The sequence below is a fragment of the Halichoerus grypus genome, chromosome 3, assembly GCF_964656455.1.
Source record: "Halichoerus grypus chromosome 3, mHalGry1.hap1.1, whole genome shotgun sequence".
NCBI lineage: Eukaryota > Metazoa > Chordata > Mammalia > Carnivora > Phocidae > Halichoerus > Halichoerus grypus.
In genome coordinates, this window is record NC_135714.1 from 68,052,865 (window position 1) to 68,071,678 (window position 18,814).

Sequence of the window (18,814 nt, forward strand, 5' to 3'; positions counted from 1 at the left end):
TCAATAAGTGAAATCCCTTGCTACCAAACTGTTCATAATAATAACATTTGTAGGCTATATCCCTCCCCTAGGGTCAATGCAAAATAGTGATTTTTTAGATCATAGAAGTATATATAATGATAATTTAGAATACGCATTTTAAAGCCAACAATTTTCTTGAGAAATCATTTCACAGTGAATTCCTTTCTTCATTACAAACTTTCTTCAGATATTTTCCAATGTGAAATAACAAGAAAATAATCTTACGTGGTAAAAACTCTGTCTTCCTATCATTTTCTTTGATATTTGAGAACGCAGTGCAGGCAGCACCTAGGTATTGATGCTTTTACATTTTTTTTTTTTTACAGATAAATTACATATTCAATTTGGATCCCTAATTGACAAGGGCAAACATATATTCTTGATGCTTATTCCAGAATACAATTACATATGATTTTAAAACGTAATGTTATAAAGACAAATATATTTTTAAAATGCTTGAATTAAAAATACTTTAAGAAGTGAATGACTATAATTTTCAATAAAAACATTATTTTAAATATATATATATTTCCAAAATAAGATCATTAATATGAACAGAAATACAGCAGTTCAAATGAATCTAACATAGGAAACTATAATCTTCTAATATTACGTAAATGCTCAGTTCCATGTTGAAAACAGCACAGAACTAGCAAGCAGACAATAGGGAACTTCGGCTAAAACTGTGAGCTTAAATATTTGAGAAGCAATATAACATAACTTAAAAGCACGGGTTTTGGATCTAATCGACCTGGATTCAATTTTTGACACTTCCTAGCTAACAAGTGACTTCATCCCTATGCCTTGGTTTTCTCATCTCTAAAATGGGTATGACAGTTATTTATACCTCATGGGACTATTGTGAAAGTAAGTTATTGTGAAAATGAAAATATTTAGTAACTGGCACAGAATTAGCACTCAAAATACTGACTATTAATTTAGTTTTAATAATTTGCTAATTACCTACTTATAGATCAGAAAGGGAATTATAGAACAAAAAGATCATAAGGAATTCCCTTGAGTTTTCACATCTTTACTATCCTGTGTCTGACTTCAATTTGATTTGTAATTTAAAAAGCAAAATTTGAACCTAAGCTTTTTATTCATTTGTTCATTCATCAAAATTCATGACTCTGGGGCACGTGGGTGGCTCAGTCAGTTAGGCTCAGTCAGTTAAGCGTCTGACTTCAGCTCAGGTCATGATCTTGGGGTCCTGGGATGGAGCCCCAAACTGGGCTCCCTGCTCAGCAGGGAGTCTGTTTCTCCCTCTCCCTTTCACTTGTTCTCTCTCTCTCTCAAAATCTTTTTAAAAAACTCATGATTCTTAATGACTGTCAGATAAACTGAAGAGTATAAGCTTTGATCAGACTTAAATACAAAATACAAGAGTACAAGAGAGCTTATTTTAAAGCAGCTGATGTTAAGTCCCATACCTAATACAGTTCCGATCTTATTAGTTAAGACAGAATCTGTCTGTTCCAGCCACCCTCCACCGCTGAGTCCTTCCTTAAACTTGATGAGGATAGACTGATTACTCAGTAGCACAACAAGAATCCTCATGGCTGCCGTAACTGTGGTGGAATGCAAGTGTTCTTCCATAAACATCATAATCCAGTCAAAACCCAGTGTCCTGACCAGTTCTTCACAAGCTCTATTTAAAGGCAGATGAATTAAGAAGACAAAAACAGAACATTAATTTCAAGGATTAGGACTCAAAATTTAAAAAAGTAAGACTTAGGTTTTGTTCGGGGCGCCTGAGTGGCTCAACTGTTAAGCATCTCCCTTTAGCTCAAGTCATGATCCCAGGGTCCTGGGATCCTGCTCTGCGGGAAGCCTGCTTCTCCCTCTCCCACTCCTCCTGCTTGTGGTCCCTCTCTCGCGGTCTCTCTCTCTGTCAAATAAATAAATAAAATCTTAAAAAAAAAAAAAAAAAAGACTAGGGGCGCCTGGATGGCTCAGTCGTTAAGAGTCTGCCTTCGGCTCAGTTCATGATCCCAGGGTCCTGGGATCGAGCCCCACATCGGGCTCCCTGCTCCGCGGGAAGCCTGCTTCTCCCTCTCCCACTCCCCCTGCTTATGTTCCCTCTCTCGCTGTGTCTCTGTCAAATAAATAAATAAAATCTTAAAAAAAAAAAAAAAAAAGACTAGGTGTGTTCTCAAGATACTATAAATTACAGGGTTCAAAAAAATCTATTAAAAGTCAATAGCAGGGCGCCTGGGTGGCTCAGTCGTTAAGCGTCTGCCTTCAGCTCAGGTCATGATCCCAGGGTCCTGGGATCGAGTCCCACATCGGGCTCCCTGCTCCGCGGGAAGCCTGCTTCTCCCTCTCCCACTCCCCCTGCTTGTGTTCCCTCTCTGGCTGTGTCTCTCTCTGTCAAATAAATAAATAAAATCTTTAAAAAAAAAAAAAGTCAATAGCAATTCTTTCTTTTCTCTACTATGAATTAACTAGTAATAGCACCTGGTACCATCAATTCTAAGAAAATTTTACTTACTGCAAATTAATGCTTGTCTTTTCTTTAGATGTGTAAACTAGTTTTAGCAAGATATCTAGAAGTCTGTTCCTCAAAAGTATAAGATTAGCAGATACAAGACCTCCAAACTCTTCTTCAGTTCCTACAACGAAAAAATATACATTAAATTGCCTTAGTAGATAACACAGTATAAAATATACAACACTGTCCTAGGAAATCTCACTGAAAAATACATCTTTTAGAAAACATTTTCTCTAGGAGTACTTTCCACTAAAGTGGACAAGCAAAAGGGTTCATTAACTCACTTCTCTTTAGAATCCTGAAAATTGTTCATTTATATTTGACATTGTCTAAACAAGTAATAAAAGGCTGTAAACCTTTCTTACATATTTACCCGCCACCAATAGAGTGAAAGTAGTCACATGGATAAAAATAACAATCCAAATCCTTAATTTCCAGTTTCGTTTTGAAGGATATAAACAGTTACATTTACCAGATTTAAAAATGAAAAACAGGAAGCATAAACTATTCAATAAATGTAATACATAAAGGAGACTTAGAATTAAATAGCATAGAAGAGCGATAAAGGCACACAAATGCACAGAGAAACTAGAAAAGAAAGGGAAGAAAACAGAAAGCTTATGGTTCTCAATGGATAGTGCTGGAAGCACACAGGACTGGGCATCCATGGCCCAGAGTTCAAGGTCCAGGCCTAACATGATGGGCTCTGGCTTGGTAAGTCACAATCCCCATGCCTTCCTTTATTTTAGAATTGAAGCTCAGGCTAAACTTTGACTTACCACAGTCATTTGCTTTTTACTTGCTTGGGAAAGGGATTCTTTTTACCTTTAAACATTGTCTTTTAAACTGCTAATTTTGTGCCTTAATAACTGGGAAGGGTGCTTCAAGCTTACCAAGGGGAACTCCAGATTCCCTTCTCTTCTAAGAGGTAAGACTGGTATTTTATAAATTGTTTTATTAAAAACATACCATACAACCTAAATTGAGATAAAGATTACTTCCTTTCAATTATTTCCTTTTCAATTATTTTTCAGTAAAATGGCAATCCACACAGAAACGAAAAATTCTCCTTACACTTATGTCTAGTTTTCTCACTGTCAGTTTTGCTACCCCTAATTTTCAAATATAATGTAAAACAATAAACTCTGAATTTCTAGCTTAACTTCTTCCCACTCAGACTGATGTTTTCTTCCACACTGCACTACACTTTTATGCTATTTTATTTTGCACTGACTATTATATTGCTGTTCAGCATTATTATTCAAGTCATTTTCTTTTTTGTACGTGTATCCTGAATGCTGTATAAATGACTTCAAATAAAAAAAAACTATGGTTTTAATTTTTTAGATCATATTATAGTTAATATAGTCTTCAGTCCATATCAAGTAAACAGCAAATGCCCTATACTAACAAGACCAGTAGTGTACTTCTGACTTTATTAATTCAAATGGCAATGAAGTGATTGAGAACATTAGTCTCATTAACTTGGCAGATCAACAGAAAAACTTAGCAATTTATACATCTCCATTATTGTGCTCTTCTCAAAGAAAATTTTACACTAGTTGTGCTAATTGAATTCAACAGCCAGCAAGAAACATGGAGACTAGAGAATTATTTTTCTTACATCTTTTTTATATTTGAAATAAGCGTTATATATTTCTGAGATTTTTAAAGGACTTTCGCTAATACCTATTTACTTGGCTTATATTAATTAATTCAGAGCTAAGAAATAATCCTTGCATACGGTAGTAAAACATAGTGGTTAAAAAGCTTACAATGTTAGTTTGGATTACCTGGGTTCAAATGCAAGTAGCATGATCTCAGGTAAATTTCTTTTACTTAATCTTTCTGGGCCTTAGTTTCTTCCCTTGTAAAACTAGGATAACAATAATACCTAATTCATAGGACTGTTACAAGAATATAAAAAGCACTTAAACAGTGCATGGCAGGTATTAAGCACTCAGTAAGTGTTATACATTGATTTTATCTTTATGCTTTTCATCCACTGCTTTGCTTTACCAAAGAAATATCAACATTGCTCCAAATGAGTAGGCAGTAGATGAGTGGTCAGAAGCAGCCTTATGTTCTGCTATAATTTGCAGGAAATCACCGAGGCTCCCAAATCTTAGGTTCTCTTTTGAAAAACATGATTATAACACTTTCTCTTCTTATTCATGAAGCACCAGAAAGGCTGTGCCCCAGACGGTGTAGCCAACATGGAGAACACCTTTGTGAGGCACTGATTCAGCAGTATTACTTCTCCTCTGTCCATGTGAACAGTGGCCCAAGGGAAGTCATTTATGTGATATGATTTTGGAATAAAGTAACAGGATAATAATGTAAATAATGCTGACAAATATAAGATATTGTGAATTTAATTACAAGTCAATCTAAAAGGTTCTCTCAATGTTTTCCAAACAAATCTCCTATCCTAGAACATATAAAAGGAAAAATATAGAAAAGAGGGGGAAAAATATGTACCAAATGAAGAAAGGCTGAAAAAAAAAAAAAAAGGTGGGGACGCCTGGGTGGCTCAGTCAGTTGAATCCAAATTTTGATTTCAGCTCAGATCATGATCTCAGGGTCCTGGGACTGAGCCCCATGTCATCAGGCTGCACTCTCAGCAGGGAGTCTGCTTGAGATTCTCTCTCCCTCCCCCTCTGCTCCACCCCCTGCTCATGGTCTCTCTCTCTCTCTCAAATAAATAAACCTTAAAAAAAAAAAAGGGGGGGGGTTATCATGGGCCCAGAATCCCACAATTTATGAGACTATTTTTATTTTATACTTACATAAACTGATTCTAGGAAAATGCTTTTTCCCTAAGTGACTACTAAATATTTAATAGGAAAATGAAAGTAAGTTATATGGATATAATTCATCATAGCAAGTATCTGTTTCTGAAGAGAGGTATTTTAAAAAATTAATCAATGTTCAAAAATCACAGAATAGTTTGCTATTTAAAGGAAAACTGCTATGAATCCTCTATGATAGGAAAGATTTAATTAATTTATTCTATTTTTAATTTTTTTACACAGTGACTTTACAACTCTGTATGCTCTGCTATGTTCAACCACATGTGTAGCTACCTCGGTCACTATTATCATATCACTGACTATATTCCCTAAGCTGTACCTTTCATCCCTGGGACTTCTCTTTTTTACTGCTTTAGGAGTTTTTGTTTTCAAATTTACGTAAAACTAACATCCAGTATTTTATTGGTTTCAGGTGTACAATGATTCAACAATTCTACACATTGTTCTCAGTGCTCACCAAGGTAAGTGTACTCTTAATCCTCCTTACTTCACCCATCTCTCTACCCATCTCCAGGAAAGATTTTAGTTTTTAAGTAAAATTCACACCCTATTAAATTCCGTGGGTAATTCTGTATTTCTGCATACTGTACAGGCTTGACTTAAGACAAATACATCTGTGCAAGACCATGAAAAGTAATAGGAGAGAAGTAATATAATAGCATCACATATAATTCTAAACTGTGCCAGAAAACAGGGCATAGTAATTAGTTTTCAAGCTCCATTCTTGACTCACCAGTATCAAGCTTTTCTTCATTGTTTATTTCCATAACTACAAATTTCTCACAAACTGCAAATGTTGGTAAAGTAGAAGAAATAAACTGGCCAAACCTTTAAATATAAGAAAAAAGTTACAGATTTCAGGTTTCTCTTTCCCCAAAACAAATAAACAAACAAAAAAAAGAAAACACAAAGAAATGAAAAAAAATAGTACTTCTTGTTTTAACTAATTTTTTACTGTGACACCTTTAGATGACTGTATTTGTTTTACTTCCCCTGGACCATTGCAATTAATGTTATATGTTACAATGTTTTAAAACATAGGGCAAAATATTTCTCCAGAAATATGAGTCCTTTAATATACTTTTAAGAACCAAACAGTGTGATCCAAATCAGTGTCCTAACATTATCTATATGTAGCCTAGTAATGAAGAACTTGGGTTTTGGAAACACAGGTAATGTTAAAATCCTGGCTCTATCAGTGTTTAATCTTATTACCTGAGGCAAGTAGCTTAACATATCTGGGTTTTAGTTTCTTTAGAAACAAAAAACTTGATAGGTTTCAGTGATAATTTTAGCAAAGTGATCATTACAGTTCCAGAATAACTTTTAAACAAATATTGTTAAATAACAAACACTAATCTCCAAAATAATTTTTAAACTCCAGTTTTAAATCTGTTGCCACGTTACAAAAATGTCTTCAGGGTAAATGAATATAAAACTGAGTGATTTACATGCTACACAGCTTAGAGATTAGTCTACTGGGTATATTCTAATCAGTCAGTGTGATTTCACCTGTGATACCTGGGAGCTTACAGGAAAAGTGGTCAAGTTGTGTTTAACCAATTCTCTACTGGGAAAATACTTTGGTTAAGGAGCGTTTTCCTTCCATTTCCAGTTAAGATGGGAATTATGTAGATATTAAAATTATTTTACAGATAATCCATAAATATGCCTTCGGCCATTTCTCATTAGCAGCAAAATAATCAATCATACAAAAGGTTGAATATACAACACCTTTTTGGGTGATTGAAAATAAATAAATAAAAGAGATGGCATGCCCACGATAGGGGGTGTGTGTATGTGTGCGCACACATGCTTGGGCACATACACTTGAGCAGTAGCAGGGCTTAGGGAAGATGAACCGAGAATTCCTATACTGAACACTTTTATGTCTAGGACAAAAATCTTGTTGGGCTCAGTTCTACATATTTTCTTATTCACTAGTGGCAACAACTGGTTTTGCTATACAAAGACAAGATACTGAAACATGCATATTTTTTGTGCCTTACAAATATCCTGAATACTAACATTACAGGTATTACACAGGCATAAGAATCAATGACATTCATCTCATTCACTTTAACCTCATTGGTACTTTTAGTGAATAAACAGACAGATAACAGAAGTTTTCACTACCTGAGCAGATCATTGCTATTGGGAAAACCTTGTAGTAAGAAGCTCAGCACATTACTAATAGCAGCAATGGTAGGCTGGGATAAAGACATATCTCGAAGAGTCAGTAGCAATTTGGGGATCAGCTGGAATTCCCTCATTAATTTGGCATTCTTTGAAGCTTCACTGTAAGAAAAAGAAGACTTTATAAAGGCCATGCTATCATGTCCTCTATAATTGAACAGGTAACTACACAGATATTAACTAATACCTGGACTCAGTGAGCAGTTCAATAAAGTGTTCAAATAAGGAAAGATGAAGTTCATACGGTGCATGGAGCCAAACCTACAATAAAAATAAAGAATAGTGGTACATTTAGGGTTAAAAAATACCCCAAATGATTATTCAACAAACATAAATGCAGCACACAGAACTTATTTCACCTATATAGTTAACTGAATATAATATAGGGTGAAGCCCTATAAAACCGCTTGAATGTAAGACTTCTGGTTCTGTTTATAAAAGAGTAATTGCTATGGAAATTACCCTCCTAGAGTAAACAACTGGAAAGGGAAAATGTATAGAAAACTTATCTGGAAATCAAGGACTGACTTTTATTACTGAATACTGAACATAGCATATGGAATAGAATGAATACTGAATGCTGCATCCTGAAGACAAAGGCTGAGTGACTGGAATCTCATATGGGGTCCAAAATTGGAATCAATCACTGCAGAAGAGTACACCAAACAATTCTTGGAACTTAGAAAGGTCTGAGACTAGTTTGCACTCCCACCAAAGAGCATGCAGACTTCTTAATACATGGGGAGTTGGGTAGAGGCCCAGGAAGTGAAATACCTGAGTAGTGGGGCTAAATTTGTGCTCAAGGTTACTCTAGGTTCACCCTAACAAATATTAAAAGTGTGCCTCGAAAAGATAACTACAATACCACAGCAAAGTTCAATACTTCTGTAAAGGAATACAACAAAATCTAGCACTTAACAACGTAAAATTCAGCATACTATCAAAAATTACCAACCATGCAAAGAAAAAGGAAAATATGATCCATAAGGAGGTAAAAAATCAATTATTATACGTAGCCCAGAAATGAAAGAAATGATAGAATTATCAGGACTTTCAAAAATCTATCAAAAATATGCTCCAGGGGTGCCTACGTGGCTTAGTCAGTTAGGTGGCAGACCACTGACTTTGGCTCAGGTCATGGTCTCAGGGTCCTGGGACTGAGTCCCACATCAGGGTCCATGCTCAGCAGCGAGTCAGCTTAAGGATTTCTCTTCCTCTCCCTCTCCCCTCACTCATGCTCTCTTAAAATAAATAAATAAATAAATAAATAAACAAACAAACCAACCTTAAAAAAAAAAAATCTTAAAAAAAAATGCTCCATATGTTAAAGAATGTAACCAAAAATATGAAGATGAGGAGGAGAAATAGAAAGTAATCAAAGATCCAAAATAAACTTCCACAGAGGAAAGGTAAAATATTTAAAATGAAAACTATACTCGATAGGACTAACAGCAGAATGAACACTGCAGAAAATAATTCAGTGAGCCTGAATACACAACAATGGACACTATTCAAAATCAAGCATGAGAAAAGAAGTAAAAAGTAATTACTAGATACAGCATCAGTGAGTTGTGGGAAAATAATCAAGCAATCTAACACTCGTATAACTAGAGTCCAGAAAAGGTTGGGGGAGAGCACCAGGAAAAATAGCTGTAGAAATAATGGCTAAAAATTCTCCAATTTGATAAAAATGACAAACTCACAGATCTAGAAAAATCAACAAACCCCAAGCAGAAGAAACATAGAAAAGACAATGGAGTGACGGACATCTTTAAGGCATTAAAAAGAATTTTAAAAAGTCAACTAGAATTCTATTCTATATAAAAATACCCTTCAAAAGAGAAAAAATAAAGACTTTCTCATATGGGAGAATTTAAGGCTAGCAGACAGGCACTATGAAAAATGTTACAGGAAGTTCTTCAAGTTAGAAGAATAAGATGGAAATCTGGATCTACACAAAGGAATAAAAATGGCATGAGTATTATATATGTGGGTAAGTATAAAAGAATTTTTAATATTGTCTTTCACAAATAACTTACTATTTAAGCAAAAATAATATAGAAAGTACTGTGGAGATCATAAACATACAGAAATAAAATGTTGGAAAAAAAAAAAAGGCGGGGGGCTCCTGGGTGGCTCAGCCGGTTGGGCGGCTGCCTTCGGCTCAGGTCATGATCCTGGGGTCCTGGGATCGAGCCCCGCGTTGGGTTCCCTGCTTGACGGAGAGCCTGCTTCTCCCTCTCCCTCTGCCTGTCACTCTGCCTACTTGTGCTCTCTATCTCTGTTAAATAAATAAATATAAATCTTTAATAAATAAATAAATAAATAAAATGTTGGACACTAATAGCATGAAGGACAGGATGGAAGAAATCGAAGTATATCTTTGAGGTTTTTACACTATGGGTAAAGTGGTATAATATACTTCGAAGACAGACTGAATTGTTATAGATGTCTATTATAAATTCTCGAACAACTACTAAAAAGAAAATGCCTGTAATTCTATTACCATTACCTTACTTATATCTGTCAAGTGCTGTTTTAAAAATAAGGTTGAATTAAAAGTATTTAGAGACTATTATGGTTTGCAGTAATTAGGGATGCTATATAATGCCATAAAGTTAGCAAGGTAATTTAAAATGAAGCCAAAATTTGTCCAGCAACTAAATTTCTGATGATTGTGTATCAGATTTTAATCAGACACCTGAAACTAAAGATAACCCATGATTTAAACGTTTCCATTTCCAGATGAAAACAAAGCCAGGCTTGATTAAGTAGGTCTCCTTAGTACTCCCATAATTCTCTCTACATACCTCTATCTCTGTGCTTTCACAAGTTTTTAATGGTCTATTTATTTGTTCTTCTCTTCTAATGGATTAAACGCCTTGAGGCAAGGACTCTTATTTTCACATCATTAGCACCTAACACAATGCCTGGCTCAAAGACGCTCAATAGGTATTTTCTAAAAGAATGAGAGGTTTGCATATTACAATTTTGAATATCAGGTTAAGAAATGAATACTTTATTGTGTTGGAAGGGAAATCACTGGAAGTTGTGAATGATTAGTATGATTATGCCTTAGAAAGAATGTCAAAAGATCTATGGATAGGTTGAGGAAAGGTGGAAAAAAGTGATAGTTATCCTAATAGGTAAGAGAAGATGATTAGGGCTTGGGCTAGGATATAAAAGTAGAAACAAGAAGGTCAACTACAGGAAATATGGAAGTACAGCCTATAGGACCTAATTTCAGACTGTTTATAAACAGGGAAGAAGAAGAAAGCTGATTTTTCAAATTCAAGCCTCAGTGACTAGGGAAATGGTGGTGTTATTAATAGAAATAGAAGGAAGAACTAATTTGGGGAAGGATGTTAAGTTCAGTTTAGGTGTTGCTGGGACAGAAAAACGGAAATGTTGGGGTGCCTAGGTGGCTCAGTCGTTAAGCATCTGCCTTCAGCTCAGGTCATGATCTCAGGGTCCTGGGATCGAGCCCCGCATTGGGCTCCCTGCTCAGTGGGAAGCCTGCTTCTCCCTCTCCCACTCCCCCTGCTTGTGTTCCCGCTCTCACTGCCTCTCTGTCAAATAAATAAATAAAATCGTAAAAGAAAAAAACAAAACAAAAAAACCCAGAAATGTTGAGCAAGAGATGAGAACTAAGTGTGGAATTCAGATGTCAAGCTAGAGATCAAATTTGGGGCTCAACTCTGTAGAGACGAGGCTGTGGGATGGGGTAGAACCTAAAGGAAAGAAAACAGTAAGAAAAGATAAAGAAATAGGACACGTTTATGCAAAAATAATGAAAATTTCGGAGCCAGAAAATTATGGGGAAAGTAGTAAGAAAGATATAGGAGCCAGGACACTGCTGCCCGAAGGCTAGCAAGAGAAGTCAGGAGCTGCATAAAGGGGGAGACACCGGGACGCCTGGGTGGCTCAATCGGTTAAGTATCTGCCTTCAGCTCAGGTCATGATCCCAGGGTCCTGCGTTGGGCTCCCTTCTCAATGGGGAGTCTGCTTCTCCCTCTCCCTCAGCCCCTACCCCCTGCTCATCTTTCTCTCTCTCAAAAAAAAATAAATAAAATCTTAACCAAAAAAAAAAAAAGGAGGGAGATACTGCAGCATCTGCTCCCGAGCTGTGGGTACTGAAGACGGAGTATGGGCCAGGCTGCTAATATGCTTTCAAATAAAGTTCCAGGAGAGCAATTAGGGCATACAGCCTGTTTGTTAGGGATTCAAAATAACTGACAAGACAGAGCTTACAGTAGTCCTGAGGAAGAAGAGCTGCGGCCTAGACATTACAGAGAGCGAACACGTAGTACTAGGCACCAATCTGGGTGGTAGGGATACAGACAAAGACACGACCTCTGCACACATGATGCCTACAGCCCCACAGAGAAGACATACAGATAGAAAGCATAGAGTGTGTGTGTGTGTAAAGTATATAGTGAGTACGCAAAGTACTGTGAATGGGAAGTTAAATGGAAAAGGGATATGTGAGATTAAGTGGTACCTTATTATTTAGACAAAATAAATGATAGTTTACTATGCAGCTACTTACTATTAACCATAATTTCAGGTGTAATATAGCTCATATTTATGGAGGAAAAATTTCTATTAGAATTATTTGATGAAAATATGTTTGCCTCTTGCAATGCCAGAGGAAGGAGCAAATTAGCTATAGTTAGATAAATGCCTTACACCATTTCACTTCTATACTACTTGTAAACTGGAATATCCTTGGGGAGAAGAAACCCCATCACTACCCTATTTTTTGTACTTTACTAATGACATTAATAGGAGCATCATAAAATTATAAAATTTAAACACATCCTAGAGACAAAAATTGTTTAATCAAAGTTAACTCTATCAACATACAGAGTAAGAAACGGATTCATTGACTGTATATTACCAGTTAGTGTTCATATACATACTTCAAAATCACAAAGTAGATCCTGGAACGCAGTTGAATTTGGAATAATGGAGGTCTCATGTCCACTATCAACAGTTCCCACCAAGGAAAACGTTAGATGGAGAATGTGGCTGTTAAGGAGGGAACGTTTCTTCTTAAGCAGCATCGCCAGCAACTAAAAGAAAGCAATACCACATGTCCATTGATCAATCATATCACACACACACACACACACACACACACACACACGGGAGAACTCTGTGTAAAGCAATTCCTGAGACAGAAAGCTGATTTCTAAATTTATTATAATATAACATTAGAGAAAATCTGAAAACCAGGGTAATCCCATCACTCTATCATTAAAATATCTTCTACATAAACCCTTCCAATTCACATATATTTGTCATCATGTGCATATAATTTTTTACTTTTTCTCCACATAACATTTTATTACAAAGATTTTTCTTCTGCACCATAGTCTTCGTAATTACAATCTGAAAAGGTTGCAATGATGTTCTCTGGAATGGTTATAGAATTATTAGTCATTCTCATAATGTTGGAACATTTAGAGGGTTTGTGTATTTTCACGAAATGTGGTAAGCAATGCCACAATAATCATTTTGAAAGTTTTGTAAAATAACACCAAAATAGTGTGATTAAATCTACAGAAAACAGTATAGTAAAAAGTTTATTCACTACCAATGAAGCGAATGTAAAAGAAGGCATTTACACTTCATCTACACTAAAGGGATTTAATCTTGCTCCAAATACTTGTTTCTCTTCTGACAAATAACTTTCTGCCTAAACCTAGTAGGTTGCGGATACATGAACACTGCCTATTTTTAATCCCAGATGAGTTTTCAGGACTAGCAATGGCACAGGTATTATATAATGGCTCTCACATCCCCTAGATAAGTAAACGGGGACGGGTGGTAAAAGATGACTGTGTGTGGAGGGGAGAGACAAGGAAAACGAGGAAAGCTCTGGATCTATCACCAATTTGGCAGCCTCTAGAGTAGCTGGCAATGTGACCCTATTTCATTTCACTCTTATTTCCATAGAGAAAAATAACTCCAAACTAGCAAATATATCTGAAATCACTGAATAACTGAAATTACATAGCCTAATTCAAGAGTTTAAGAAGGGAGATTTGATGAGATAGGATAAAAAGTTTGAGCCAAAATAAACAATTCATAATCTCACCTGAAATACATTACTTTTACTAAAAACCAGTGACCTTTAAAGTTTACTTGGATGAAATAATTCTTCCAGAGTTTGAAAAAAATATGAACAATGAAAATTAGAAGTTGTGTTTTTGTTTGGTTTGGTTTGGTTTTTTTAAACGCAAAGAGAAGTGAAGGTGAAGCTTCACGGTAACAAACCTGGTAGCCCTTGATTCTTTCCATTTCTTTGCTGGCTAGTGGGTTACTCTTGACCACACAAACCAGGGCCTTGACTGCTGCATAGAGCCCTTCCACATCAGAAGCCATGGCCACCAGGCCCAGGATGGCTGCCGCTCCGCCAATGTACTGCAAAGTAGTGGCAACAGGCTTAGGGACAAATGTTCTTACTCCTGATTAAGAGACAGTGAAAAATAATTAAATTCCCCATGTTAACAAGAACTGAATAAATCATCTTAAGTATTTAGTTAATTTTAAATTATACTTTAAGAAAAACCACCTCTATCCTAAAACAAGAATTCCCAGAAAAAAAAAAAATTCAAGGTCGAATGTGGAAGGTAATAAATGCTAAGAGCTACACTCAGAGATGAGCTGGGAGTAAAGAAGTGAGTAGAGAAGGGCTGGGGTTTGAGAGCAAGCTCAAAGGTTTTGACTGTGTAGCTTTGGACAACATAAAGGAAAAGTACAGAGATCCTGGGAATGTATTTCTGCGGTGAGTGAGAATGCCTGCCTAGGTACTGTTGGGGAATAAACTTGGGGAGGGCAACAGCACCCTAATTCTGAATTGGGGAATGGGATGTGGATGCCATCCTGGCAAGGACCAAGTATTCCCAAGATAAGCCAAGCAAGGCACATCACTCGCCATTATTCAAAGCTTTTCCTAGTTCCGTAGTCTGAGTAACAGTACATCAGTGACCCCAGAAGAGTATCATCATGTGGAAAGAGAGGACTAGAACTAACTTCATGTCCACTAAAAAAAAACTCGCATCTATGTTCCTAACCTTGCTTTTAAAAAAAAAGGCACAGTTTGAATGTCGTCTGCCTACTAATCAAGATTGAGTTTTCCAAAAATAAAACTAATATGCATTTTATATTTCTATGTGCTTTGCAGTATTCATAATATTTGCATATATTATGGTACTAAATTTTGAAAACTACCTTCTAAAGTCATTAGGGCCAACATTGCTAGTTTATAGGTAAGAAAGTTGAAAGAGCTCAAATGTCTGGTATAATGCCACACAGTAAAAGAATAGGAGCTAGAACCTAAATCTTTCAACTCTTCACTCACTGCTCTTTTTACTATACCATGTGCTGCTATATTTTTTGCAAAGGGCATAGAGCAGAGTTCAGTCAATACTCGCTGAACTGAATAAAGAAAAACTACCCTGTGCATGAGCATTAAGAAAACTGTTTTGTCAATGCAATGTGATTAAAGAAGAAAACCAAAGTTAAGATATGTGCACATCACTGAGACAATAAAAATTGCCAAGGATGATAAACATGTAGGATTCTGACCAACAGAACACTAACTTTTTGTTAATCTAAAAGAGAACCAATATTATGTACTGATTTGTACATTAAATATACAATGGCTGGTTCTGAATTTTGGATGACATGACTAGATTATGTCTCAGGACTCTAACCAAAATAAGTCAACTTTTTTAAAGCATACATCAGGTATAAGGCTCTGCAGAACCGTCCACCAGCTTTACCTTTTACTATAGTTGGATTCACTGTTTATATGCCAAAGCTCTTATTTCTAGCTCACTTCCAAACAACAGATGCACTCCTGGTGCCACCACTGCTATACCAAGCCATGCAATTACCACCAATATTTCTAAGTCTTTACATCTATCCCTAAATGCAGTGTGAAATTTATCTTGAAATTACACAGAAGTATGTAGTCGGCACTGATGAGTGCTGACAAAAGAGGGAAAAAGTTCATGGGATTTTTAAAAAGGTTGTATGATTTTTAAAGTTGACTGGAGTCTGAGATTGTTACACTAATCTCTAAATATTACAAGAACACTATAAAATATGAATTTAAACACTTCCCCTCCTGTGAGGAAAGTGAATGCAGAGTTGAAGGCAAATCAAGAAGTTTGAAACAGTAAGATAATCTGACTCACCCAAGTATCCAATCAGAGTAGCCCCAACTGTCCGTGCAGGTCCATTAAGATGTCCTGCTGAATTGTGTATCAATTTCACAGGAGTGGCATTCTCATGGGAGGAAATGCCTAACTGAAGAATAGGAAAGGGAAATAAAATGTAACTATAGAAGAACAATCTGAACATTTTGATTGGAAAAGAAAAAAAAAACATGATTAGTAACATTATCATTTCTTTCTCCCCATACCAGAAAATTAAAAACATGGGCATTCATTTTTTAAAAATGCACAAGCTCTTCCAATGGTTAGAAAGTCACAGAAAGTAAGTTAAATACAATCTACTGAGATAAAGATGGGGGGGGGTCTTTGGAAATAGCTTCAGAGGTCTTTCTGAATGAAACTGTCATGGTTTTACAAGTTCTTATCATTTGCTGCCTCACAGTACTTCTGATCAGTGAACATAATATTAGCTTTACTTTGTATCCATGTAAACGTCACATAAATTATTCAAGTGTTTATAGATAAAACATGCCTACAGAAAAGAAATGTTAAGTTTTGCACGTGTACACACATATAAACGCATAATGTGCTTTCAAAGCTAACACAATCTTAAGACATCAAACTCTCCTAGTTTTTCTCCTTTCTTGCTGGCTGCTACTCCTCACTGTTTTCTGCTGGTTCTTCATCTCCCCAGCTCCACAGTACTGGATGTCCCAGGTCTCAGTCTGTAACCTTTCTCTTCTCTATCCACACTTCAGTGAAAGCATCTAGTGTTGTGGCTTTAAATACCACCTCTGAACATCCATGGTTCAAACCTCTACTCTGAACTCCAGATTCATATTTCCAAAGGCTCTGAGACCTCCACTAAGATGTCTAATATGCTTTTCAAGTTTTTCCAAAACATAGTTCTCTGAATTCCTCCCCAAACTACTCTTCCTGAAGTTTTCTCCAAATCAGAAAAAGCAACCCTATTTTCCTCCCCGTTAGAGCAAAAAACCTTGGAATTATCCTTGATTCCTTTCTTTCCCTCATGATTCACACCCAATCACCAAAAACTGTTGGCTTATATCTTCAAAATACACCTCAAATCTGATCATTTCTCATCATGGCCACTGCTATCACCCCAGTTCTCACCACCATCGTCGCTCATATGAATTATTATAAAATTGGTCTTCTTGCTTCTACCTTTGTCTGTCCCCCTTCAGTCTATTCAACAGAGGTCACAGTCATCCTGGCTAACATTTCAGTCATTAGGTCTGGAACCCTATCACGCTCCCCATCTCACTTAGTTTAAGCCAATGCCTCTCCCACTGCCTATAAGCCCTTAGCAGTCCAGTCCCCATCACCTATTTGAGTTCCTCCCCTACTACCCAGGTCTTCTCTCACTTGCTCTGCAGTAGACATGGACCTTCCTCAGGACCTCAGCACTTACACCACTGGGACAACCCCCCCACCCTGTGCCGGGCCCGTATCCCATTCTGCGTATTCTCATGGCTTACTGCCTCACCTCTTTCAACTCTTCTCCAATTTCACCTTCACAGTGAGGCTTCCTCTGACCATCCTATTTAACACACTATAAGCTGATGGCTTTCTCCTTCCTTGCTTTATTTTTCTGCAGAGCACTCTTTGCCTTTGAACATGACCTATGATTAGGTTATTTCTTTAGTTATTATCATCTGTCTCTTCCTCTGCAATGTAAGAGCCATAAAGGCGGGAATTTTCTCTATATCCACTGCTGTGACCTAAGCAAGATGGTACCTGGCATTATAGTAGCTGATCCAGAAAAAAGTTAAGTTATAGCCTTAAGAAGAGCAATTGTTTTCTTTCGTTTTCTGCAGTTCAATTTCTTAATTCCGATGAAAAAAAAAAAGAATGAATATAAATCATGCACAGAGAAGGAAATTCTCACTTTTCCAAATTAAGTTAAATATCTAATTATGTTTTGGCTTAAATCCAAAGCCAAATAAAACAAATATAAGCAATACAGGAAAGGCACTGTTTTCAGTGCCTATTCCTACTTGGGTGGTCCCCGTAACAATGCTCTGAAACACTGTTCCCGGGAGAACCCGCCACAGCTTCCCGGGGAATCATCCTGCTTACCTGCTTAGCAATGGCTTTGCTGTCCAACTTGTTGTACACTTTCCGGATTCTTGCCACCGTTAGGGAAGACACCGAGAGTGCATAGAGGCCAAAGGACACCTTTTCTTCTGGCACTAATGACACAGGAGATGGGACTACGCCTTCAGACTTTGCATCTTTACCTTCAAACGAAGAATGATCCTTTTCAAAATCGTATGTCTCCTTATCCTAACACAGATTTTTTATTCTATCATTTTTAAGTGGGTAAACTCAAAAATCTTTTAAAGTGGAGCATGAGAACTAAATTTAAAAACTGTTTTATTTAAATTTTCAGCTCTTCATTTATTTCTTCTCAGAAAATAGAGAAAACCACCTAGTCGTAGACCTTTACATTCCAAGTTTTATTCTTAAAATGGGCTTTACAAATAGCATAATGTAAAGGAAACGAGTTTTAACTGTTAGCAAAGAAATCACACATTTCTCCCCTTAGGATCAAAGGAGAAAGAGCATGAACATGAGTGGAATGCCTATATGTTTTGTAACACTAGGTCTCCTCTCCAGTGAGAGCCCCCATATGTGCTTCTCTATATTCTTCTAAACAACATAGCAGAGTAGTTAAGAATACAAGTTTCGGAGCTAGATGGCTTAAGTGTGAATCACGAGTGAAAGAGGGGCTCCTGGGTGGCTCAGTTGGCTAAGCATCTGCCTTTGGCTCAGGACACGATTTCAGGGTCCTGGGATCCAGTCCCGCATCAGGCTCCCTGCTCAGCAGGAAGCCTGCTCCTCCCTTTCCCTTTCCCTTTATTTATATGCGTTCTCTCTCAAATAAATAAATAAAATCTTAAAAAAGAAAAAAAACATGAGTGAAAGACAAATTACTTAGCTACAGGATTATCATCATTTACACCACACTTGTCCTAACTCTTCTGAGAACTTCAGGAGAATGAGAACAAGAGGATGGAGAACATCACTTGGAAAGAGTACTACTTACATCAGTTCCTTTGACTCTAAATTTCTTTTGG

At 36.6% G+C, this 18,814-nt stretch overlaps 1 protein-coding gene across 4 annotated transcripts in view; it reads right to left on the bottom strand.

Moving 5' to 3' along the window:
- WDFY3 (WD repeat and FYVE domain containing 3) overlaps positions 1–18,814 on the bottom strand; it is a 274,441-nt gene that overhangs the window by 86,455 nt on the left and 169,172 nt on the right. For all 4 annotated transcript variants that reach the window (XM_078068881.1, XM_078068879.1, XM_078068877.1 and 1 more), the window contains 9 exons: positions 17,814–17,974; positions 15,735–15,846; positions 13,807–13,997; positions 12,447–12,599; positions 7,712–7,785; positions 7,465–7,626; positions 6,062–6,156; positions 2,516–2,636; positions 1,455–1,672 (listed from right to left, as the gene is read on the bottom strand). In XM_078068881.1, the coding sequence (XP_077925007.1) occupies positions 1,455–1,672; positions 2,516–2,636; positions 6,062–6,156; positions 7,465–7,626; positions 7,712–7,785; positions 12,447–12,599; positions 13,807–13,997; positions 15,735–15,846; positions 17,814–17,974 (1,287 nt within the window). The remainder of the gene's footprint in view (positions 1–1,454; positions 1,673–2,515; positions 2,637–6,061; positions 6,157–7,464; positions 7,627–7,711; positions 7,786–12,446; positions 12,600–13,806; positions 13,998–15,734; positions 15,847–17,813; positions 17,975–18,814) is intronic.